Raw genomic sequence first — 25,810 nt, forward strand, 5'->3', positions numbered from 1 at the left:
AACAGAAAAACACTAATTCAGAGGGATATATGCACCCCAATGTTTATAGTAGCATTATCTACAATAGCCAAATTATGGAAACAGCCCAAGTGTCTCCATCAATTGATGAACAGATAAAGAAGATGTGTGTGTGCGTGTGCGTGCACGCGCTTGTGTGTGTGGTTGGAATATTACCCATCCATGAAAAAGATGACATCTTGCCATTTGCCACGACATAGAGAGCATTTTATGCTAAGTGAAAAAAGTCAGAGAAAGACAAATACCATATGACTTCGCTCATGTGGAATTTAAGAAACAAAAACAAACAAGCAAAGGGAAAAAAAAGAAATAGGGGAGGCAAACCAAGAAACACACTCTTAATGATAGAGAACAAACTGATGGTTACCAGAGAGGGGTGGGTGGGGGTATTAAATAGGCGATGGGGATTAAGGAGTGCACTTGTGATGAGCACCGGGTGATGTATGGAAGTGTTGAATCACTATATTGTACATCTGAAATTAATATTACACTATATATTAACCAACTGGAATTTAAATTAAAGCTTGAAAAAAATAAAGTTAGCTGACAGGTCAACTGGGTGCTAGCTGATATGGAAAGGGTCCCATTTCTTTCATAAAAAAAAATATAATTGAAACAATTGAACGTTTAAAAAGTACAAAGAAAGGGGAGCCATCACTTTTATGTAGGGTAAGAGGGACTATTTTGCTGCCCTCTTTGGCATCTGCCAGATAGGATTTCTCAGGATGTGGTAATTGGCTGACAGCCTCTTCAGCCACTAGATTCCGATCTCTGGTTTTTCTCCCTTTCCCTCCTGCCCTCTGAAGCCTTCCTGTAAGACTTTCCTCACCCTTGTTCTCTTTCTAGGAGCTTGTATTAGTCAGGGCTCTCCAGAGAAACAGAACCAATAGGATGCATCTCTGTCTCTCTCTGTCTCTCTCTCTCTGTCTCTCTAGCTCTATATAGATATACATATATTTTATTCTTTAAAATCTATCTTCTATCTATCTATCTATCTATCTATCATTTAGCTAGCTAGCTCGCTAGCTATCTTTACTTAAAGGAATTGGCTCACACAATTGTGGAGCGGACAAGGTTGTAATTGGCGAGGAAAGTCGACAGACTTTCAGAGAAGAGAAGAGCCTATGTTGCAGTCTTGTGCCTGAAGGCAGTCTGGAGAGAGAATTCCTTCTTTCTGGGATGGGGGACATGAGCCTTTTTCTCTTACGACCTTCACCAACTGGCTAAGGCCCACCTACATCAAGGAGGTTAATCTGTTTTATTCGAGGTCTGCTGATTTAAATGTTAATCGTACCTAGAAACTCCCTTCACAGCAAAGTCTACATTGGTGTTTGACCTAACAAGTGAGTGCCATGGGTTAGTCAAGTGGACTCAGAATTGATCATCACTGAGTTCTTTGAAGCAACCTGGAGTTCACTGAGCTTTTGTTAATTTCTGAGAACAACAAGGCTCAGGCGCTGGGACCCCCGGGGAACACCAAGAGCTTCTTCAGTTCCCCTCAAAAGGGAAATCTGCCCCCCCTTCAGTGTTTTCTTCAAAAAACCGATTGGCACCACCAAACAGACTGGGGTGGTAAGTCTTGGTCTCTGGCTTTTAAGCCACAGCCCCTGGCTTCCAGATTCAGGAGGAGTATGTTCTGGGCTTTTGTCTTCTCCCACATTGTTCCTTTTCAGAAGCATGAACTCCCTTCCTCCCCTCTGAATTCCTCTGGTGCTTTGTACCTCGCTCGGGGCACCTGCAACTTTGGATCTTGCGTTGTAGTCGATGTACATTCTCTTGCCCCACCTAGGCCCCCGACCAGATCTGTAAAAGTTCTTGAAGGCAAGGGTGGGGCTCATACTTCTGAATGACTGCTCTAGTGCCGGGACACTGCTGCTTCATAAACATTGCTTATTGGAGAGACTTTGAAAGGCTGATCGTCTGTGTTGTTTCTTGGGCAGGAATGTGATTGGTGTTAACCTCAATTAAGCCTGTGTAAGACGGGCAGGAGACAACTTTACGCCTACTACACTGACAGGCAGAACTCTCCTGTTTGGCTTTGAAGGTCATATACCTGGGCAGTCAACATAACTCTTGCTGCTGAATTAGGCTATAAAGACAGCTGTGCCTTTCATTTGCAGAAAGACCTTCACTCAGCTTGGGGTGGGGGACATGCCACAGAAGGGTCAGAACTGATAGCTTTTTTTATTTTATAGAGTTAAAAATTTTTTTTAATGTTTATTTTTGAGAGAGAGAGAGAGCGCGCACAGAGGATGGGCAGAGAGAGGGAGACAGAGAATCAGAAGCAAGGTCCACGCTGTCAATGCAAAGCCCGACAGTGGGAGGGGGGGGGGTGGCTCAAACCCACAAACCATGAAATCGTGACCTGAGCCGAAGTTGGGCGCTTAACCGACTGAGCCTCCCAGGCGCCCTGTAACTGATAGCTTTGTAGGGCGGGCTGCTGTACGTGCTGGCAAATCTGTCAGATTAACTATGTTAGTTCCTGTTAGTGCTGTCACAAATCACCACAAACTGAGTGGTTTAAACAATGCAGATCCATCAGAATTTTAGAAGTGTGACACAGATCTCACTGGGCTAAGTTCAAGGTGTTGGTAGGGCTGTGTTCCTTTCTGCAAGCTCTGGGGGAGAATAATTTCCTAGCCTTTCCTTGATGATACACAGTGCTCTCATTCCTTGGCTCATGGCCCCCATTCTCCATCTTCAAAGCCAGCAATGGTGGGAGGGCCCTTTGTACATCACATCACTCTGTCCTCTAGTGCTCTTCTCTTTTTTCCACTTTTAAGGACCCTTGTGACTGGGCCCACCCAGGTGGTCCTGGAGAATCTCCATCTCAAAGCACTTACCTTAATCACACCTGCAAATTCTCCCTTGCCATGTAACATATTCACAGGTTCTGGGGATTAGGATGTGGACATCTTTGGGGATTCATTATTCTGCCTACCTTAGTAGTCCTATGATTTCCATTTAAAATAAGTAATTAGTATAAGATATGATTTTAAATGGAAAGGTATAATGATTTCACTAGTTTTAACAATGCTAGGGTTTTTGAGATATATTTATGCTTAATTTATTAAATGTAATAACTTATTAATTTACTTGGGAGTGTTTTACTTATTAGGGCTGATGCCTACCTGAGCAAAAATGTGAAGTGCATATATATATATATATATCACATGTGCTAGATTTGTAATTGTAGCTTTAAGATGTTAAAAGGAATTTTCATTAAGTGTATGAAAGGAACTTGTTTTTTTAAAATTTCTTTTTTAATGTTTATTTTTTGAGAGACAGAGAGAGACAGAACATGAGTTGGGGAGGGGCAGAGAGAGAGGGAGACACAGAATCTGAAGCAGGCTCCAGGCTCTGAGTGCTCAGCACAGACCCCGATGCAGGGCTCGAACTCATGAACCGCGAAATCATGACCTGAGCTGAAGTCAGTCACTCAGCCAACTGAGCCACCCAGGCACCCTGGGACTTGTTTTGTAAAAGGACTTTGGTCTATTCAACTTGAGTTTATCAAACAGTAATAAAAGCCCCTTTTCTTTTGTATGAAAATTTACTAGACTTGTAAAGATTTAGTTGAACTTAAAAAAAAACCTTAATGAAAACTAGGTCTCTACATTTGTTATTTTTTCAACTACCATTATTTGTAACTGAGAAGCTGTAAATAGTTCTATGTCCATCAACTCACACTGATTCTTACTGGAGTGGAGGGTAAGTATGTGGCCAGTAAGACTTCCAAAAGCATTTTGTGAATGTATGTGTGTGTTAATTCATTCAGCCCCTGCACTGTGCTGGGGACTATGATATAGCCCCCACGTCAGACTACAGTGTAGCAAAGTCTAGATGCAGGGAAGGGTTATGGGAGGTGAGATTTACTCAGTTGGGGAGGCTTTAGGGAGGAGGTGGCCCTAAGGGGTAATAGATGCTTATCTGTCAGAGGCAGGGGAAGAGTATTCTAGGTGGATGGAGTAAGTAGTCTGAGCAAAGAGTGTGTGGGATATTTTGCGAATGGTGAGCTTTTGTGATCCTGGTGGAAATTAGGAAAAAAAAAAATCTCTCGGGGCGCCTGGGTGGCTCAGTCTGTTGAGCCTCTGACTTGGGCTCAGGTCACAATCTCCCAGTTGGTTCATGAGTTTGAGCCCCACATCCGGCTCTCTGCTGTCAGCGTGGAGCCCGCTTTGGATCCTCTGTCTCCCTGTGTCTCTGCCCCTCCCCTACTCGCTCTCTTTCAGAAACAAATAAACATTAAAAAAAAAAATCTCTGATTACTCCCATGCACCTTTTACGTCGTTTTCCGATGGAGAGTTAGTGGCAGGATCAGTGTGTGTTCCAGAGTAAATGTGTTATTAAGTCAGTCACCATGTCGGTCACCCGAGCATATCACACCTAACTAGAGAGAGATGCAGAGCAATTCCCAACCTAATTCTCAGACCCTTGTCGCTCAGGGACTGTTAACTGTTAACATTTAATGAGCATTTATTGAATGTGTGTGTGGCTCCACACATTTTACTGGTGGTAGTTCACATAACCCTCCCAACCCCAGTCATAGATTTATTTTCACCATTTTGGAGTCTAGGACATTGGGACCTAGAGGAGTCAAGGGGGCCAAGGTCACACTGCAGGTAAGTGGCAGGACCGTGATCTGAACCCTGCACAAGCCATTCCCTCTTTCTGAAGTGCTCATGACCTCACTCTTCTGGAGGAGGCTCTTTCTCACATTCTGGGCCTCAGCTTCAGTATCTCTTGTTGGAGAGACCCCCTCCCCACCCCCCACCCCCCCGCACAGCTGGTCCAAAGCAGGTCCCCTTGACATTCTGCATCTCAGCCCCTTGTTTATTCTTTTTTTTTTTAATTTTTTTTTTTAACGTTTATTTACTTTTGAGACAGAGAGAGACAGAGCATAAACGGGGGAGGGTCAGAGAGAGGGAGACACAGAATCTGAAACAGGCTCCAGGCTCTGAGCTGTCAGCACAGAGCCCGACGCGGGGCTCGAACTCACAGACCATGAGATCATGATCTGAGCCGAAGTCAGACGCTCAACCTACTGAGCCATCCAGGTGCCCCTTGTTTATTCTCTTTATAGCACTTACTATGAATTAAATATTTTCCCACTTGCTTTGTGTGTGTCTGTTTTTCCTGCTAGAATCTAAATTCCATGAAGGCAGGGACTGTATCTGTCTTGTTCACCATGCTATTCCCAGTGCCTCGCACAGGGTCCAGCATATTGTAGCTGTTCAATAAATGTTGATGAAAAAACTGATACTGATTTCACATCTCACTAGTCCCCAATCATTCTGTTATACCCAAGTAAGTGGAGATATCCCATTTAAGCACAGTTCTGTCTTATTGACTGAGGCTGGTACTCAGCAGGGAGGTCATTTTTCTACATATCCCTAGAAATTTTACAACAACGGTAACAAGTTTCTGGGACAAGGCATATAAGCCTTACGAGGCAAAAGATAAATGTAGTCCGTGTGCTCAGAAAGCCAACTTGAATTGGCACGCACCAAAATGCACCAGCGTGTTGTTGGAAAAACATTTATTGCAATTCAGTGTCAAAAAAATCTTTACAAAAATATGCCACCGTCTGGTACAAACAACTATAAAAAAATCAATTCATCATGCAAGAAAAGTGTGCAAATAATTTATACAGGAGGGCTTAGCTCACACAATATTAAATAAACATTTTTTTGTATGTAATTAGTCTAACCTCATACTTTTAGTTACAATGTTCAACCCCTTATAGCATTTTTTTATTGAAAGGAGTAAAGCTTCTCGACTAGGATGTGGACTTGACTATACACCCCCTTTAGCCAGGGTTATTGGCATTTGGTAGAACAAAGATAGTGCCAAGAGTTCGCAAGCATAGACTAGTACTTGGAGCCTTCTGTTTAACAGACTTGTACATCGTTAATTAAACAAACATTGCTATACTCAAAGACAGAAAAAGTCATGTTCAGACTCCAGAAGTAATGTTGTAGCAGATGGAGTTTTAAGAAGTTCAGAGATTTGGAGCAGCTATCCATTTTTGGACAAATGGAGCAGGACCTGAGTTTTGAGAGATTTCTCAGGAGGCTTTGTTTGCTGAGTTCAGAGACACTTTGAAAAATGTCCAGCAGACAAAGTCAGAAGTATCTGTGGTCCCTCGCTCTTTGCTGCCTCTTGGAATAATCCCTCTTTGCTTAGTGAAGATGAGGTTTAGCAGAGAGTGGGAGGGTCTGCACTGGGACAGAAGCTCACTGGATCTCATGCCAGGTGCCGGAAGATGGGGAGATGAGGGTATGGATTAAATGTTCCTCTTAGTCTAAGAGAGGAAATATCTGCTTGGTTCCCAAGCTTGGTTTCAGAACCTCAGTTTCTAGAAAGCAAGCTGGCCGCTCAGCCGTTTTCTGTCTTAAGGGCCACTTTTGGAATTAAAATGCAAGTACCCAGGGAAAAGTAAATTTGTCAGAACATGCTGCTTACTTTATGGCGAGCAGGTTGTACTCACTAGAATGCTGTCCTCACAATAGAGTCAGAGGTTTGTAAAAATGTTAAGTGGCTCCAGGGAGAAATGTGAATTTCTCCATAGAGAACCAGGGGCTTAAAATATTTGGAAAAGATAATGGCCACATGCCTAACACCGGACTCTCATGCTTGCCTTCCACGGCGAAGGTGTTGAGAAGATTCAGGTCAGGTATCACGTGTCTCCAGACATAGCAAAAGATGCTGGGTAGGGGGCACAAAGTAAAGACCTCAGAAAGTCCCAGGTTTATACTCAGGTCTACCACTGAGTACCAGATGGGCTCAGACTTGTCCCCTGAATATTGTGCACCCACTACCTCATGCTGAAAGGCAGAAGGAATGCCAGACTCCACCATCTTTCATTTCCCTTCTAGCATTAAAGTCTGGGATAGGAGTTTCCTTCCTTTGGAAAACCACAGAGGGTTTACTCTTCTTAAAAATAAAAAAAAAAAAATTAAAAAAAAAGAGAAGAAAGCCTCTAGAGAAAACGTGGAGTTTAAAGGAGTTACGATCTTGTTTACTGAAGACATCAAGAGCCCAAGATATATCAAAGAGCCACGGCTTTGCGTTTGTCTAGAGGTTCAGGGTGTTTCTGAGGTCTGTTTAAACACTAATAGGATTTTAGGCCAGCATCCAGTCAGAACGATGGTTCACAGACTCAGAGAGTTGGAAACAGATAAAAACAAAAAACAAAAAAAAAACCCAGATGTCCACATAGAATATGTTTGATATAGTTTAGTTAAAAAAAATTCACACATAAAATTACAGTTTAAAAAAATTCACACAAAATAGAGTGCATAGCAAAACATTATTGCCCTAAAGCCTGGCAGAAAAATATAAACTCAGGTGCCTATTTTATGATAAACATTGTATTGAGTGCTACAAATGATACATTGTTGAACATGTCTTGAAATGATTGACCTTGTGAATCACTCCACTTGCTTAGACAAATGATACTCTAAGCCCCCTCCCTTCTCCCACATAGAAAACAACAGAAAAACAGAGCCTCTGTTAATCATAGGCTCCTTATGAGCAAAGTTTTTGAATCCACGGAGAATCATGGTGGTAACACAGTACACAACTTACCAAGTCATGTCCCCAAGGAAGGCCTACTGTTGCTGAGTGTTCTGCAATGTCAACCCAGCGCATCTCAAGTATCTCCTCCCAGCCACTTCAATATAAAATTGATCATTACTGAACAAATGTCATCTCATACCCGATGCCCTGGGGATGTTTTTCACTTCGTATTTTATGCCACTTACCCTCCCACGCCACTGGTCTGTCTCCTCAGAGTAATAGCATTAATAATGCAACCTGGCTTAAGATGTCATTGGACCTTCTTCCGGATCTTGCTATGAAGTGAGCACTCACATATTCTTTCCCCAAACGTTGTGCCTTACTCTTAAGAGACTCTAGGCTCACTGCTCATACACCTTTATGTTGGACCAGCTCATCATACAGAACATCCCTGTGGACTTCCTCACACTGCCCTGGACACACTCCTTCTTTCTCTGGAAGTCCGCATTACTTCATAGTCGACATCAATTTCAAATTCTACATCACAGGGTTGGGGTCGGGGGTAGTAGGTAGGTACAGCAAAGAGAGGAGAGCTTTCTATTTCTTCCAGCAATTTCCATCGTCCTGTCCCTCTGGCTTTTAGACCAGTAGTTTGGAAGACAGGGATTCTTTGTGTGTTTTGTTTTGTTTTGTTTTGTTTTGTTTTGTTTTGAGGTTAGGTTGTCCCGAGAGGGTTTGCCAATAGAAATTCTCTAGATGATTGGTACCCAGGGAACAAGTATTTTCTTTTTCACTCACTTTACTTACATGGGAGGCTCTGACCATGCTTAACAGCTGCCATGTGGTGCCAACACAGATGCCCTGAACCCACTATGTTCTTCTCCAATGCCTTCACACAAACCACAGCATCAAAGATAGGCCATTTCTATTCCTTCCCCCGTCCCTCTCCACCTGCCATTTCCTTTCTTATTCTCCTCTCCCAATGAAAGAGAACCAAGAGCATTGGTTTCTTCTCTTTTCTTCCTTAAAATTTTTCCTTGACTCTGTTTCACACCACCTCCAAAAATGCCAACAGAGATGGGGAGAGCCCAGAGGCACCATCAAGGTAAACATCTCAGAAAACCATAACCCCACCGCTTGGCAGTAGGAGTCATCCTGCACAGATGTGCCTTGCTGCCTGGCAGATGATGTGCAATCGTGGGCATTGCACAAAGTCCAGATGAGACTGGTTTGGCAGTTTTGTGCTGACAGTCGAAAGCAGGCAACATTTCCGGGACTGTAAACCTGAGGGTACCCAGGAGTTTCCACCTCCCTGATCAGCACGAAGGGGCAGAGGTCATGAGTTGATGGGCAGATGTGGAAGGCCATGGATGCCTAAACCTAAAAATGTCAGAGCTAAAGGTTCCAGCATCTAGAGCAACAATTAACCCAGCTCTGCCCCACATCTTTAAGGAAGCCGAGACATTTGAGGGCACGTCTCTGAATTATAGAAGTGCCAGCTTTTTATTCACCACTTAGGCCCTGCATCCTCAATGTGACTCTGACTCAGGGGGGAAGGGGAAGCAAAAATCCCATCAGGTAATACAGGGGTTCCTAAAGCTCAACCTTACCCAACAAAATCTTATTCTTTAATATTTGTCACAGTGGGGAGAATTTAAATTCAATTTAATTTTTTCTTCTGTCAGGGGTGATGAGGAAAAGAAATGTGGAGACACCCTGGGGTGTAGACACAGGCATTGCAAAGTGAGGGGACTAATGGTTGACTTCTCTTTGGGATGCTGAGTCGTGGACTGTGCACTGACGGATGGGCATGAAGGGACTTCGCATCACCGGCCGGTCCCTTGCCTCGTTTCTGTACGTGCTTAACCATCTCTCCCCTCATCTGGTCACCCCAAGGTTCAACCCCTAAGGATACCCTGTTCTTCAATGTGAATGTGAGCAAGTTTCCTATCTCTGCTTCACCTATGTGCCAAGGCCATGCAGAGTGGCAACTTTATTTGCGTGAGAGAGAAAAAAAAAAAGCATGAAGCAAATACAACTGCCAAGATATGTACATTGTTGTAGAAAAGCAAAGTTCTATAAAAAGTAAAAAAAACCAAACATCCCCTACCCCATCCCAGGAATATTTGACAATGAACTCATTAAGTCCTGAGATTCCCTTTCCTCTACACAGCTACCTGCTGATATTTGCCTCGCAAGATCCCCAGGGGTATGTAGCAAGTGTAGGATGAACTCATAGTACTTCTGTTCCCTGTGATTGGAACTCCAGGCTTTCTCTTGTCATCCTTGCAAGAAGTGCTAGCTTAGGTTGACTGAATTTTGATGTTGGGCAAAAAGAAAACAAAGCCCCTCAACTCATCCCCTGTCATGAGGAACAGCAGCTGGAAACACGTTTAACTGATATGTAAAACCTGTTTTACAAGCTTTTATCAGCACTCCGGCTCCGACCAGTCCACAGATATGCTTATCCGTGAAGATATTCCAGGAAGCCCAGACAAACCAAGAAGTTAAACAGGAATAGAAAGTCTTCACAGCTATTGGGTGACTAATTCTATCTTTTCTGCGGTAGGACTTCCTCTGGGACTGTTTTTAATTGGCCTTATGTTGCCCTGAATGAGCTACAGCACGAAAGGGAAAGAGGCATACGCGCTGTGGGGCTGTTCTAGAAAAGAGGCAACTCTGAAGTGCTTATTCGCCTAAAAAGGAAGTCTCAAGCATGATGAGGATTGCCTCCAGTATCCCTTTCCTATTGAAACCACTTTCAGGTGATGAAAAACCAAGAAAAACAGACACTGCCTACTGGACAATGCGCTTTGTCAGAGAGGGCATTGCATACTTTCCGAGGTAGACTATTGTGTGATATATTTGCAAGATAAGGCCTTGTGCCCACACGGGTTAAGATGGGTGGTGCTTCCTTTGCCTTTTTAAAACAAACCCCCCAAAATCGAAACCAAAGCGCGGGGACTTCTCATATATAATGAAGTTTTCTTCTTCTCTTCCTTTCTTTAAGCAAATTTTCACATTGTAAACAGAGAGTGTTCTATCTTGTATTCGAGTTCTGCCCTTTTCTTCCACATCCCTAGGGAACTACAAAGGCGTTTCAGTGAACGTCAAGGAAATTCCATTTTCACCGATGAAACTGAATTCCTGCCCTTATAGTCTTGCCGGCAAATAGTTAGGGAAAAAATTTATTTACAGCATTTCTGATTTTCCATACCGATTCTAATGAGAAGTCCATAGTCTTAAATTCCCAGCCAGCAACTGCATCTCTCCCCTTCCAACATCCTCTCAGTGACTTATCTCAGAAGTTTTGAGCCAGCATTTCAAATGTACACTATTTACAAATGAAGTGTCCAAACTCTGTATTCCCAAGAATCCAATCAGCCGGGGGAACCCGTCTGAAGTGTTGTCATGTGCTGGGATTCAGAACTTGAACAAGTTGATAAAGTCCTGGGGTGAAAGGGAAACGGAGCAGCTCTCTGGGTTATTGGCTGTGCACGGGTGGTCAGTGCCCTGGAAAGGAACATCATGGGTAGGTTTAGGTTCTCAGAAGCATCCTGCTGGCTTGTTAGCACCGTGAGTCATTTCCCAACCTCACAGCAACATTCCTCTGTCAAGAATGCCGTGAGTTATGCAAAACTAGAGAGCTGTGTGTGTGTGTATGCCTATGCCCAAAGAGATGGGAGAATTTGAAGGTGGGTGGGATGCAAAAAAAATATATATACACACACATAAAATATACATACATAAATATAAAAAAAATATATATGTAAGGGGGTGGAGGAAATGAATGTCTTTGAAAGTTTTTTTCCCCAGGCACTGACTCAGTTTCCCTACACCTTCAGCTGGGGGCTGCAGAGGGGAAGAGCAGGAAAGGAGTAGGAACGGCTTTGGCAGTGCTGCTGGCTCCTAGGGGCTGGGCTGGGGGTCTGTGGCAACCACTGGAGACACATACCTTCCAGGAGAGAATGTGACAGTGTCTGCAAAGCTGAAGGGTGTCTCCATACTGCTCTTTCCGTGGGTAACATCGCACAAGTTTAAAATACATCTTCTTCCAATCCAGCTGTCCTTTGTCTGACAAAATTAATCGCTTGCGGATCTAAATTGCAAACAAATACAGATAGTTGTTCATCAAGAACATGGCTTGTGGTTTTCTGGTTCTGAAAAGTTCTGTTCCCACCCTCCTTCCCCCTTTTTCATCTGTGTCCTGCAATTTCCAGGGAAAAAATAGCCAAGATATAAAGAGGGAACTTCTAAGCTCTACCCAGTTAAACGGTAGCTTTTACCAGTCTTTAAAAGAAACAGGTGGATGGTGACATCTTACTAGTGACCTCTACTAAATTATATTTGGATGGTCCTTTAAAGTTTAGGTAATCTCCATAAACACCTTCAATCTTTTCTTAGCTGTAGACTTGAGTGATTATTTCCCGGGAAATGCGGTGACTCCTTGGCATAGTGCCTCTAATCTAGATCTAAATATTAGTGGCTTCATGAACAGAACTTGTTGAACTCACACGTCTATATAAAGAAGTTGGGGAAAAAAAAATCTGAGGCAGCACGAGGAGGGGAAACAGGACTCCTCGGGTGTCAGAAGGCCCCAGTTCAAATTCAGATTCAAGGCCGGTTTCTTCACCTCGAGAGCCATTCCCCTAGTTTGGACAGTCACTTAGCCACCTGTGGTCTGAGCCCCCTCATCTGTTTAAAGTGAGCATAATGATACCTACTCCACCCTGGGTCATTAGACTAAAATGAAATAATACCTGTAAAAGTACATCAGCTGTAAAATATCATGAAAATAAGTGACTTTTGTAAGTTACTTTGTTATAGAAAAGGAGGATTGATGCCACTTCAGGAACTTTTAAAAAATGTTTCTTTTTGAGAGAGAGAGAGAGAGACAGAGACAGAGACAGAGAGAGAGAGAGAATGAATGCAGGGGAGGGGCAGAGAGAGAGAGGGAGAGAGAGAATCCTAAGCAGTGCAGAGCCTGAAGCCGGGCTCTATCCCACGAACTGTGACATCAGGACATGAGCCCAAATCAAGAGTCAGATGCTTAACTGACTGAGCCACCCAGGCGCCCCCTTTATGAACTTTTTAAAGCAAATTGCAAAGTGTGCATATAGGTTAAAAATGTAAGTTGGTGGGGGAGCCTGAGTGGCTCAGTCGGTTCAGCATCCGACTTCGGTTCAGGTCATGATCTCGCGGTTCGTGGGTTCGAGCCCTGCATTGGGCTCTGTGCTGACAGCTCAGAGCCTAGAGCCTGCTTCAGATTCTGTCTCTCTCTCTCTCTCTCTCTCTCTGCCCCTCCTCTGCTCGCATGTCGTCTCCATCTCAAAAATAAACATTAAAAAAAAAAAAAAAGTAAGTTTTTTTTTTTTCCCCCATCAAAATCACCTTAAGGGAAACCCTCACATATGTTATTTAGAAACTCCCTGTACTGTTGCTTTCCAGTTGGCCAGGAAGCCCTGGAGGGTGGGCACCCATGCCTAAAGTGCGAGAAGAATGCCAAGGACGTCTGAGGGTGGGGGACAGAGAAGGGAGAGAAGGAAGGACTGCCCGCTGGGCCCCCTGACCTGCCGCTCAGAGAAGTGGTATTGGCAGAGCCTTTTCCACAGCAGACGGTCCTCACTGAGCACGTGCAGGTCAGGAGCCACCTGGCCCAGGCTGACCAGGTCCCGCCCGTCACTCAGCCTCTGCATGATGTTCAGTTGTAAGCATAAAGGCAGGTCGGTGAAGGTGAGGCCCTTGAAGGCAGGCTGTGGGGAGAAGGATGATGTTAAGTTGTGGGCTGCAGGGTGGGAGGGCAGTGGATCACCAGGTGACACCCTCCAGGGATGCAGCTGTCCCCTCGTCCTCTACCCTCAAGTTGGTTTTTTGATCAGAGATTAGAAGCAGCAATTCTCCCCACTTTAAATGCAGAAATGCCCTAAATGCAGGACCCGTGGCCGAGACCCACAGGAACAGCCCTGAACAGCTCGAGCTGAAGGGTGCCAGAGGGATTTTCCTGAGACTGACAAAGCTTTATACTTTTAACGATCCTCTGAGCAGCACAGCACATGTTCGATTCTGGTGCTCCACTCAGTTCACTCTGCGACGAGATTCGCTACCTTCTTAAAGGGCGGGGTGCCTGGGACAGGGCGCCACCCGCCCCTGCCGCCTGAGTTGGCTCTGTCACTGCCCCTCCTGACAACCCATCTCTAAGCGGGCTTTCTCACCTGTGCCCAAACATGCTGCCCGTGGGCCCCTGCTCTCCCCAGGCCTCTCTGCCCATCCCAATTACTTTCCCTCAGATCCAGCGTCTACTTGTTTCCTCCGAAAGGCCTTTTCTGCGTTTGTGACTACCCCAGCCCTCTTTCACTGCATCTTCCTGGAACTCCCATGGTCTCTCTCGGGTACTTTTGGAACCAGCGCCTTTTTGTTATGTAAGGCATTTTCCCAAAGAAAGCTTAAAGGAACGTTCCTGCTGAAGGTAAGCTCCACGGGGGCCGGACTTTTTGTCTTTTGTCATTGCTGTCTCCTTTGTGCCTAGCATAGAATGGCACCCAATAAGTACCTGAGGGATGAACAAAACCTTAATAATTAAGGAGGTAAAAAAAAAACAGCAACAAAAAGACCCTGTGCCTGGGTGTATGTGCACATGCATGTGCGCTTTGGGACTAACTCGTCCAGAACCTTCTGACCTAAGTGACACCATCCATTCCATCCATTAGAGCATCTCTCTTCAAACCTAGGGCTCCATGGGACATTTAAAAAACTCTTTGTGGATAATAATACACAGGCTGTTAATCAGAAACCTCTACTATAAGCCTGAACTTTAATTTTGTATTTACTGTTTACTTTTACATTTATTGTTTAAATTTTGATGGGCTTATGTTATCCCATCTACACTTTGAACCTTGAAGGGGGGGGGTGGCGGGGTCTAATTTCATATCCCTTGCAGCCTAGCCCAGCACAAACCACCTCTTTTGAGGGCCTGCTGTGGCCTGGTACTGGAGTTGGAATGGGTTCCTTAGGCTGGCAAGATACTCAGAAACATAAGCAAATAATTATAGAGCAGTATGTTAAGTGCTGACCAGGAAGTAAGCACAGAGTGCTCTGGCAACAGTCTGTATGGAGGAGGTCCTCAGTAGTATTTGCTGATATGTCTTGAACAGCATCTGGATGCTGCCATTTGGATATAAAGTCAGCACAAATCATCCAAAATTGTGGTTCTTTGTCCTTCTCACGCTAGACCTGGGTGTGCTCTTGATTTTGGACTATGGACATTTTTAGCTCAGTGCTCTGTCACATCTGGCGGTGGGGGGGGGGACGTTCAAGGGAAAAAAATAGAGGATGAAGAAGCCCTTCCTTAGCTCAGGGAAAACTATCTTGTCAAAGGGTATTGAGTCCCCTCCTCAAATTTTTAGGGAACTGCTCTGTTCGAGGGACATCAAAGCCCCCCAGCCGCCCAGGATTCCAGGGGGTATGCAGTCTTATTGACTCCCACCTGTGTCCCTTGCCAAGCAGGAGAGGTGTGTAGAGGGAATATGGGAAGTGGCAGGGGGCCTTGGGAAGTTGGACTGTGGAGAAGAATGGCAGGTGACATGAGAGATACACCGAATGGACAAGCAGATCTGGATCCCAGGTGTCCTTGGGGACTCTGGGTCTCAGTTTCCCCATGTCCAAAATGAATGAGCTTAGAAGACTCTGAAGATCCCTTCTAGCTCCGACAATCTCGGATGTGGATCGGCTTCAGCCTCTTAACTCATCAGAAAGTCTGTGACTTGACAGTTTAAATTGTTCAGGCTGCTGGGCTGAACTTTCAATTGTTTGCAAAATTCAGGACTTTGCCGGGCTGCTGAAGGCTCTAGACCTATTTGTCGTTTATCATCTGCTGGTGATCATGTGAGCTAATAAAACTGCCATGAAATTTTCTTTTTGTTTCCAGCACTTCAAAGCATCTACTTTTTTGGTTAAAACTCCCAGGCCAATTATTACATGAACTCCTATTAAAGTCCACTTGGCAGAGTTCACTCTCAAATTTTCAAACCTGAACTTTTCCAAAATATTTGCCCAGACCCCATGCTGAGCCCTTACTCCTGATAAATGGTTAACTGCTTATATGCCTTCTTCTTTTTGAATGTAAATATATAAGAAAAATAAGTCACTCTTGTTCTTCCAGTCAAGCATTTGGCAAAAATCCTTTTAGGGGTGCCTGGGTGGTTCAGTCGGTTAAGCATTTGACTTCAGCTCAGGTCATGATCTCGCGGTTGGTGGGTTTGAGCCCCACATAGGGTTCTGTGCTGACAGCTCAGAGCCTGGAGCCTGCTTCAGATTCTGTCTCCCTCTCTCTCTGCCCCTCCCCCACCCATGCTTGCTCATGCACACACTCTCTCTCTCTCTCTCTGAAAAATAAACAAACATTGGGAAAAAAAAAATCCTTTTATGGATTCTCTATATCCCCTACATGCTCCCAAACCCTGCCTTGCCCACAGCACTCTGTGGCTCTATTTGATTTTTCTCCCCTCCCAACCAGTTCTCTTTTTTTTCCCCTTCATCCTTTATCCTATTAATTATTTTTGCCAAACATCATTGGCTCCATGTAATTAGAGATGAAATTTTGAAGGGAAACGAGATTATATGCCGGGAAGATAGTGCTAGGACTTTGGCAAATAGAAAGCAATTAGTGTGAATGTCACCTTAACGTTTTTGTGTGATAACATACTTCTCTTTGGTCCAAACTGTTAAAAAGTTGGCTTTAAAATATAGTCCACACTGAAGTAACAAAGTCCCTTCTCTCTTTCTTTCCTCCAGAGAGTTGGGCATTTGTGTGACAAGCTCTTTAGGGCTCCATGGGTTCCCATCACTGCTCTCAAAATCACTGGCTCAGAGCAAGGAGGGCTGGGAAGGAGGGCAGAGGGGAGCAGAGAGTATGGGTAGAGGCGCGGTCTCTGTAGCCAGGCCTGAGGTTCAGTCCCTATACTGCTACATCTGATCTGTATCAAGGCACCAGCCAGCTATTCTTAACTACGCAGTCTAATTTTTCTCATTTATAAAATGAGGAAACGTATATCTTATAGTGTTGCCGGGCAGGGTGGAAGAGATAATGCACAGAAGTACTTAGCCCAGTGCCCAGTGAAAATGAGCTATCATAAAGACCCCTACTTACAATTATTAATTAATACAATATGAAAGACTTGGAAGAAAGCCAGCCGCAGAGTGAGCCGTTAGTAATAATAAGAGCTGACCCATTTAAAGACTTACTACATGTCAGGCACTGTTCCAAGTACTTTCTATAGGTTATTAAATCCTACACTAGGGCTAGGAGATCAGTATTACTGCCTTTATTTTCCAAACGGGGCCCGGAGATGCTGACTAACTCACCCCAAATTCGGCAATTGGTAAATGTTTATCATCATCCCTAACCCAGGGCAGTATTTTCCATCTATATTCCCCCAAACACTGCACGAGTTATTTCAGGCAGGTGGTGGGGGACTTCCCTTCAATTGTTCATCCATTCGTCTCAGATTTACTGACTGCCTTCTGCTCTGAGCAAGGAAGAGGGAACAGAGAGGGAGCAAGATGGTGGGGTCTTTCCCTGCGGTGCTCAGAAGCCAGTGGATGGAGGCAGGGAAGTGGAACCAGGCAGGAGATAATTTCACATAGCAATAACCACTCTGAAGAAGGTGAGGGGAGAGTGGTTTCCGTGGATCCGATGGTCTGGGGAGGCGGGACCAAGCTTGGAAGGGGCAGGGAATAGCTTGGCCTGGCTGTAGTGCCAGGAACAGAGGGGCGAGTGAGATGAACTTCCGTGTCTGATCTGTCCTGCACAGGATTGCGCTGGACTTAAAAGGTTGCGAAAAGCTGGATCATGGAATAAATAGTTGGAAGAAAGCTGGACTGAAAAGAAGTTTGGAAATCTCTGACGTTAAGAAAGCTTTGCCGTGTGAGGAATAGAGAGTCCGGTTTTGGCCTAAGTCACTGGGCTTCTCTGGTCCCTACTCCCCTCTCACTCCATGAAGGGTTAGAGTAACTACAATGGCTATCCTTCTGGTGTCCATGGGTCAATTAAGGGGGTGGTTCTAGGTAAGTAAGCCCATGGGGCTCCTGTGGTGTGGACAGAGGGAACAGAGGCAAGCTCTAGGCAAGTGTGATCATCTAAACAGTGTCCCAAATTCCCCTGGGAGAAGATGCCCTTGAGACAAATGGGACTTGCTCATTTAGATCACTGGCTGGGTAATTCTCTCCTGGGCTTAGACAAAAAAAAAAAAAAAAAAAGTATTAAGTCCAGGCTACACAGAATACCAGAAATCAGGTAGAAGATGTAAGTGAATTTTCTGGGAGAGATAAGCTGGGAATCTGGGTCACAAGTTCACGTTGTCAAACTATGCCCATACCTGAGAGAAGGGATTGGGGTAAATTATTGGAATAAACTAGGTAAAGGTTCAGAATGTACTTTCTTAAAATAGTCAAATAATTGAGATAGCTTTTGAAAGATTATCTGGGCTTGAGCTCTGCTGTGTGTGTGTGTATGTGTGTGTGTGTGTGTGTGTGTGTGTGTGTGTGTGTGTGTGTGTAAGTGTGGGAGTTGTAGCCTACGTGACTAAGGAAGTCACATAATTCTGAGGCTTCTAATTATTCCCCTTGTTTCAGGGTTTGAGAAACTAAGTCTTAGAGAGGGTGTTAACAGCAAAGTCAAGGATGCTACATTTTGAAAACTTTGTTAGTAAAGTAATTATTTAAAAGAGGTCAAACAGGTTTTTTTCACACTACTGCCTTGAGAGATGGGGCGGACCCAAACTTTATCAGCTTGGGTCCCGGAACCACTTAGAACAGTGCGGTGGGTGATTAGATATGGGAGTCGAGCGCTATGTGAGCGGTCTAAGTATGCCTGTCCATTAGCGAGCCTTAGAGATTACAGCAGTGTCTTTCTCACATTTTTGTGTGCCTTCGTCCTGCTGCTCACTATTAAGAAGACAAGAGCTGGGGGCCAAATTATGTTGTAAAAGTCAAAAGACACTACTTATAGTTATAGTAGTTTCATTGTAATATAGGGCTTTTTTTTTTTTTTTTTTTTTTTTTTTTTTGCTTTGAGTGAGAATTACTCTTCTCTTTCCTACATGTATGTTCACAGTCTTTAACCAAAGGCTTCCTTGTCATAATTATTCATTGGAACTAGAATTTTCAAAAGTTGGCACCAGTTTTCCAAGCCACTGCCATTGTAGCTCTATCATATGCAAGGCAGCATTCCTAGAGCTATAAGGGACAGGTTCTTTAGGAGGAAATGGGCAAAGAGGAGAGATTCCTCCCGCCCCCCCACCCCAGATCGAAGTCTCCAGTTTTCCTACCATGTTTCAGTTCCCACACTTTGATCCTGTTTTGCCAAGTTCTTCTGCTTCCCTCTCCTGGGAAGTTCTAGCCCGCTCCCAGCACCCAAGTAGAAAGCATCAGATCAGAATAGTTGACTCTTCCACCACCACCGTGGATTTAAAGTCCTGCCTCGCCGTGGAGGACTTGACTAACGTCTTTACTGCCAGAAGGAAGCCGGGGCGCTGCTGCTTACCCTGGTGATTTGGATATTGTTCAGCTGCTGCTGCCAGTGGAGAATGGTCTCCATCCGGTACACCCACATGTTGATGTTCCCGACCAGCACAGACTTGCCGACTCTCTGGACCAGCGTACATAAGGACGTGTAGAGGGTCTGGAGTAGTTCCCTTATTAGCCTGATGTTTTGCTGGTCTTCGAGGACTGGAGTGGGGGCGGGGGGGGGGGGGGCGGGTAGAAAAAAGTGTTAACAGTCGTGATACTGGAAACACTGTATATTTTATAAGTGGGCCTTTCTTCTCGATTCTGCTCATGTTACGTGGGTACTGCCTCCGGGGATGTGGTTTTCTTTCTCACTGTTATTTATTCTACACTTGGCCAAGCTTCTACACTTGAGGTTACTGGGTAGAGTTTCCATTATCTAGGTCCCTCTTTGTTCTCTTCTCCCTAGTTTTCGACAAAGACTCTTTCTCCCTTCACAGTTTTGCCAGCACCAATGGCTCACCTGATTTGAAGGCAGTTTCTTTTGCCCAGCAGTGACATCCTGCCCAGCAAGTGGTCACTCGTCAGGAATGTGAGTTCCGATCCTGTCTGGCTGAGTCTTTGTGTGATTATGGATAAATTACTCTTTCTTATGGGCCTCAGTTTCCCTCTGTGTACAACGACTCAGATGAGCCAAAGATCTAAAGTTTCTTTTAGATCAAATAGTCTATGAGTCTATTCTGCTTCATATATAGCTCAATTTTCTAGGAATTTAGAATCCAGAGAGCTTGGTTAGCCAAGGTTGGGATGTGTGCCCACACTGAGAAGTTTGAGAGGCTTATAGCAGGGCAAACGGATACTCCTAATAAAAGGATGGGAGGGTGATGGTGTCTCCCCTTTTTACAAGTGACCCTCCTTTCTGAACTGGAATTTGGCAGAAGTGCATCTGGAGTCATTCACTTCCATCCACTCACTCTTCCTTAAATCTAATGACAGGTCCACTCTATCAGAAAACCCATCTGCCCATCCCCATCTCTATAAAAAGGGGTGAGGGTGAGAGAGAGAGAGAGAGAGAGAGAGAGAGAGAGAGAGAGAGAACGCTCACCTTTCAGTACCACTTTTTCCAAAATGTTCATGAAGTTCTTTTGGGCGATGCCACTCAAGGATGTGAGCTGTGACTTTGCTATCAGTTCCAACAGCTGTGGATAAAAATAGAAGTTGCCAGGCTTAGAACACAGAGACATTTTTCTCCTCTAATCTTTGCTTTCGGGTCACATGACACGTAGAGACAGATCGACAGGGAGAGATAGATGGCAGGCGGGCCCACAGTGCAATAAAAAGCAGATGCTCAAAGTGAAAGACAAATGGGGGGTAATTCAAAACCCAGGAATCAGGCTGAATATTTAATTGCTTTTGTTTTCTTTTCAATATAAAGAGTCTTGCTTCATCCAGGGTGAATTCATTCTGCCTGTCCTACTTCAGCAAGTGAAGCTGAGGAACTCTAAAGGGAACAAAACTTCCAATGACCTGCAAATGTTGGAGTCGTACACAATCACTCCCAGCAAGAATTTTTCTACCCCTACTTGAACTTCTTCCCCACCGGCACCAACTACTCTCAAGGCACATTAAACCTCATGGTCAGTAAGATGCACACTTTCCAAGGAAGGGGAAATTCTTATCCAGAAGTCTCCTGCTCCTGCAGCATTCAGTAAAAATGTCTGTTAATTAGAATCTTCCATTGCACTTAAATTCCTGTGGAAAGAGGCCAATCACAGGAAAAGAGAGGAATTCAGGGTTGTATCGTATATCTACAAATTTCTGCTTAGAGGCTAGGATCCTTATAGCTCCTAACCTTGGGTTCAATTTTTGATTTGACCACCTATTAGCCCTGTGGCTATGGGCAAGTTACTAAATTTCTTGGTGCCCTGGTTTCATCATCTGTACTAATAATACTCAGAGTCGTCAAGATTGTTGAGAGCTTTGAATGAGGGAATGCCCATAAAGCACAGTGCCTGGCACAAATTAGGTGGAAAATAGAGGTTGGTGTTTATTGAAAGACTGTGTCCCAATCCCACGACCCCCATTATTGCCAAACACAAAGAAATGAAGGTAATAATTTAAGTTGGTGCGTCCCTAGTCTGGTCTTTCTTTGGTAGCAAAATTCTTTACAGATGTGGCAATATTTTTAAAAAATCTATTAAAAATTCTATTGTTAAAAAACGAAACTTAAGACTGGAAGGGCATCTTAGAGATCATGTAGTTCAACCAACTTAACAGATGAACAAAGTGAGGCTCAAGAGACTATCAATTTACTGAGAGCAAGGAGAGGACTCAGCAGAGACCTCAACACACTTGATGCTTTCACGGAGTTATTGAACAAAAGAAGTTGATGTAAAATGAAAATAATCTCCCCAGAGCCCAGCAGGCCCCCAACGCACTCACCTTAGACTTAGAACCAAGACCCCTCTTTGACATTAAAGCTTGAATTTCTGCTCCTAGGAAACTTTTCAAGAGCGTTTCATCTCCTGGCTAGGCCCCAGCCCAACTTCACTTTGGGTCAATAAACATTGAGTGTGACACTGTTGGAAGCGTTGGAATCAAGGCTGAGGGAACTAGCAAAGTGACATTCTAAGAAGTAGGCTGCAGAGGAGAACCGAAACTTCTGGATCAAAGCCCTAGGCAATTGAAAGAACCTCTGCTTCCAAGACATTTGTTTAAAACTTCTGTCCTCCCGGAGCCCTTTTGGAGCCTGTCAAACCACATACAGACTTTTAATTTCCTGAACATAATTTTATTTTTAAGTAAAACAAAGCAAAACAAAAAAACCACCCCAAAACCTTTTCCTGCCCGGCTTCTGTATCTCTCACACATGCAGGGAGAAGGAGGTGAGGCAAGGCGGAGGCTGGTTTGTTAAGATTAGTGCTGCTGATCCAAGCTTATCCAGTGCCCACTGAGAGAGGCGAGAAGTCAGTACATCCGTAGAGGCCACATCCATGGGCGGTGACCACACCCGATGACCTCTGCTTGTCTGGTTCAGCTCTGTCACCAACCAGCACGTGATAGTCAAGAGAGGAGTGACAAATGGCACCAAGGGACCGGCCAGACCTTGCATTTATCTCCCTGACCAACAACAACCAGATTGAGAAGGCCAGCCCGATGGTCTATTAATACACTGTGCCTCACATGACCAGCATAAAGCAAGATGAAAGAAAACAAAAGCCTTGAGTGGCTCTCGGAACGGCAGTTGGCTGTGCACTGTGACTCATCGTGTGGTGGAATGGGGGAGGGCGGGCGGAGCTCTGCCTGAAATCCATCCAAAACCCAGATTCCACGTGACTACCATCTCTTGAGGGTGTCAGTTTTAATCTTGTCTAAAAACATACCAATCACATGGAGAAGGCAACTCGCAAGGCTATGACTATGCATCTGAGGGAAAACAAAAAGCCCTTTGGTCAGATTGAGATGACGTTTGACTAAGGAAGAAGAGTAATACGGCAGCGAAAATTTCTCCATCGACCTCAGGATGACATGTCAACTACGCTATGTTTAACCTGATCTCAAGAAAAAGTCCCTCTTTTCACTGCCAGGCAGTTGTGGGGTCAGGAGAAAAAACCCTGCAATAGGAACACACCCAGCTCCTCTAGCTGGGTGACCTCTACAACTGTCTTTCGTTAGCAAATATTTTCTGAGTGCCCACTCTGTCCTAGCATTGTGGCAGGTGACGTGGATATGACAGTAGGGTCACATGATAGCTAGACGCATGGAGTTTACTGTCTAGCCTGTGGCATAGGTCATTTAACCTCTCAGAGCCCCATTTTCTTCATTTCTAAAATGGAAATGAAAAGACTACCTACTTTACAGGGTTGTTATAAGAGTTAAAGAGATAAATGTGTAAAAACCCATTCTAAATACCAAATTCAAAGCATTATTACTATTATAAAATATTATTTCTTCCTATTCCAGACCCCAATCTTTTAGTGAAGTTTACAGCTGATATCAGGGTTTAGCAAACTTTCTGTAAGGGGCCAGAGAGTAAATATTTTGGGCTTTGTGGGCTATAGGCTCTTTGTCACAACTACTCCGTTTAGCAGTTATAGTGCAAAAGCAGCCTTAGGCAACATGTAAATGAATAGATGTGGCTGTGTTCCAATAAAACTTTATTTACCAAAACAGGTGGGGGACCGGATTTGGTCCTTGGGCCATAGTTTACCAACTTTACTTCGTGCCTCAGTTTCCCTATCTGTAAACCATGCATAATAATAGTACCAACTTTGGAGTTGCAATGAAGATTGTGTTCATAAAGCATTCAGAATAGTGTCTGATACAAAGAATATACTCAAATTGTTATTAGTTTTTATCATAATGCAGAGAATATCACTAGGTAAAATTAATGCCAGGGTGGGCATAGTGAATTAGTAAAGTACAGATGGTTTAAAGATCTTTAGAATCCTTGTATTTCAATTTTATGTATTGTCAACCAAATGCTTAAATGGTTTCAAATTTTAATATCACTTTCTGTCATTTTTATGTTTGTGATACATTTTAATAGCTCCCTATCTGTTGATGAATGTTAACGTTGATACGTTTTACGACTTACATAGTTGCATCTACCATGAGGTCTTATTTTGCTAACGATAAATGGGGGTTTACTACACATCAGTGACTGCACTAAGCACCTCACATGTATGATCTCGCTTAGTCTTCAATGGTAACCTGAGGAGTTGGGCTCTCCATTTGAAAAAGAGGACACTGGCTCAGAGAAGTTAAGTCAAATACCTAAAGTCACACCAGCAGTAGTTAAGTGGTGGACTCTAACCAGATGTGTCTTCACAGAAAACATGTTAAGGACTTCAGCTTTTCAGGGTCGATCAAATTTGCCTCTACGACCAAACTTTAAAACTAGTAGCAATATCACGTATTGCTATATTCTGGGAGACAGGGTCTGGAAATGCCGTATCAATATTACACTGTGACAGGTAATCAGCTTTTACTACTAAGGGAGAAATAATCCGCAGAAAGTGTTAACGACATGACTGGGATGGGGCCATTGCTTTGGGTAAACCACTTAGGTCTACTTTCCACAACAGCATAACACTGCAGGCCCCAAACCAGTAGGTAGTATGGTGTGGAGCTAGTGGTAAAGAGGACTTAAATTGATTAATTTTACTTCTGTGTTAAGAGAGCTGTGTGCCGAGGGGAGCAGGACTACATCTAGCGATTTCTTTACCAAGATGACTTAGCTGGCTGGATTCTTTGCCCCCAGCCACAAGACAGCAAAGGAAAATGTTCTGTTTGGAAATGGCTCTTTCTTTTCGGCCGGGCAAATTTTAGCCCAGGTGCCAGTAACCTGTGCTGTGTTTAAGGAGAGGCAGGAGGGTAAGGAGGAGCAGGAAAAGGAGGAGCAAGACGGCTCTCAGGCCCCTCCTGAACTCCATGGTATCATTGCTGCGTGGGCAGTCTGGGTATCCGGAGTGATTTGCAGTGACTGGTTGTGCAGTGACAGGAATGGGTCTGGGCTACCAGAGGAAGGGATGGTGGTCACCGCATGCCGAAACCACATCCTGCCCTTCAACTTTGGCTCGTGCTCATTTTGGAGACGTCGAGTAGGGGAAAAATCTAGTTGCAAGCAATATCGTATAGCAAATCTTGGAGCGGTTACAACCGCAGCTTGAAGTGGCGTGTGGAACATGACTGGGCAGAAGAGATATTCCCCTCCTATCTCACTTAACCAAAGAAAGGACAGGTTTCTTATCTTCTCTCACCTTCGGTTCGTCATAGCATTCATACTTAAAAAAATCAGCTTATGCCACTTCTCTGCTTGAAACTCTCAAACAGCTTCCCTTAGAAGAGGATCTCACCTCCTTTCCGTGACTGGCAAGGTCCTCCCTGATGTGGCCTGTGCCCCTCCTCCAACTTCATTCTGTTCTAGCCACAAGGGCCGTCTTTGGTTTCCTGAACAGGCTCAGCTCAGTCCCACCTCCCAGCCTTTGCCCTTGTCACGGCTTCACATGCTGGCTCTGACCCACCCCTCAGGTCTCATTCAAATATCACCTGCTCAGGGAGGCCTTCTGTGACCATCCTCTATGGAAACCTCCCAGTCGCCATTTTTATCTTATTGTGGTTTCATTGTTCCATTTACACATCTCTGAAATGATCTTGTTTCCTTATTTGTTGACTGTCTAATTGGGATATGAACCTCAAGACTGCACGGGTTGTTTTGTTTACCAATCGCTCTACCCCCAGCCTGGCACGTTGTAGGCAGTCAACCAATATTTATTTTCTAACACATTTGTCTTTTAGAATCAATGAGCATTGTAGCTGCAAGGGACCTGGGAAAGAGTATGCCCAAATTCCTCCTCTTTAGATCAGGAGGCTCATGATGGTCAAATGACACAATCACGGTCAGTGCTAGATCGTCTCGACTGTTAGGCTGGAACTCATATGGGGTCTGGTCCCAGACGAATGCTTCAGGAGTAAATTACTTAGAGTGCAAACAGATCACCCTTTCCAGGAAGGCAAGCAGCTGACATCTAGAGGAACGGTAAATAAATTGGGCTTCGGAAGCATCAACAGAAAGCAGTAGCTTCCCCGTCTGTGTGTTTGTTTCAGACCAAACCACACAGGGGTTAACAATAAGGCTGCTGCTGGAGCATACTCTGTCTTTCATAGGATATTGTTAAGAACATAACTGATCTCTAAATTCTTCCATCTCCTGTGACTATGGGCTCTGAAGTTTGAATTATAGGTGCGATTGAAAACATGCCTCAGG

General features: G+C 44.3%; 1 protein-coding gene across 5 annotated transcripts in view; it reads right to left on the bottom strand.

Annotated features, from left to right (window-relative positions):
- The window catches only part of FBXO32 (F-box protein 32), a 65,871-nt gene that overhangs the window by 24,422 nt on the left and 15,639 nt on the right, over positions 1-25,810 (bottom strand). For 3 of the 5 annotated variants that reach the window (XM_047842014.1, XM_047842013.1, XM_047842011.1), the window contains exons 5-8: positions 20,147-20,240; positions 19,079-19,263; positions 13,110-13,292; positions 11,495-11,638 (exon numbers count right to left, since the gene is read on the bottom strand). In XM_047842014.1, the coding sequence (XP_047697970.1) occupies positions 11,495-11,638; positions 13,110-13,292; positions 19,079-19,263; positions 20,147-20,240 (606 nt within the window). Of the gene's footprint in view, positions 1-5,540; positions 11,053-11,494; positions 11,639-13,109; positions 13,293-19,078; positions 19,264-20,146; positions 20,241-25,810 lie in introns of those variants that run through there. The other 2 variants (XM_047842010.1, XM_047842015.1) reach the window with 2 other exon arrangements.

This window comes from Prionailurus viverrinus, chromosome F2 (genome assembly GCF_022837055.1).
Source record: "Prionailurus viverrinus isolate Anna chromosome F2, UM_Priviv_1.0, whole genome shotgun sequence".
Lineage (NCBI taxonomy): Eukaryota > Metazoa > Chordata > Mammalia > Carnivora > Felidae > Prionailurus > Prionailurus viverrinus.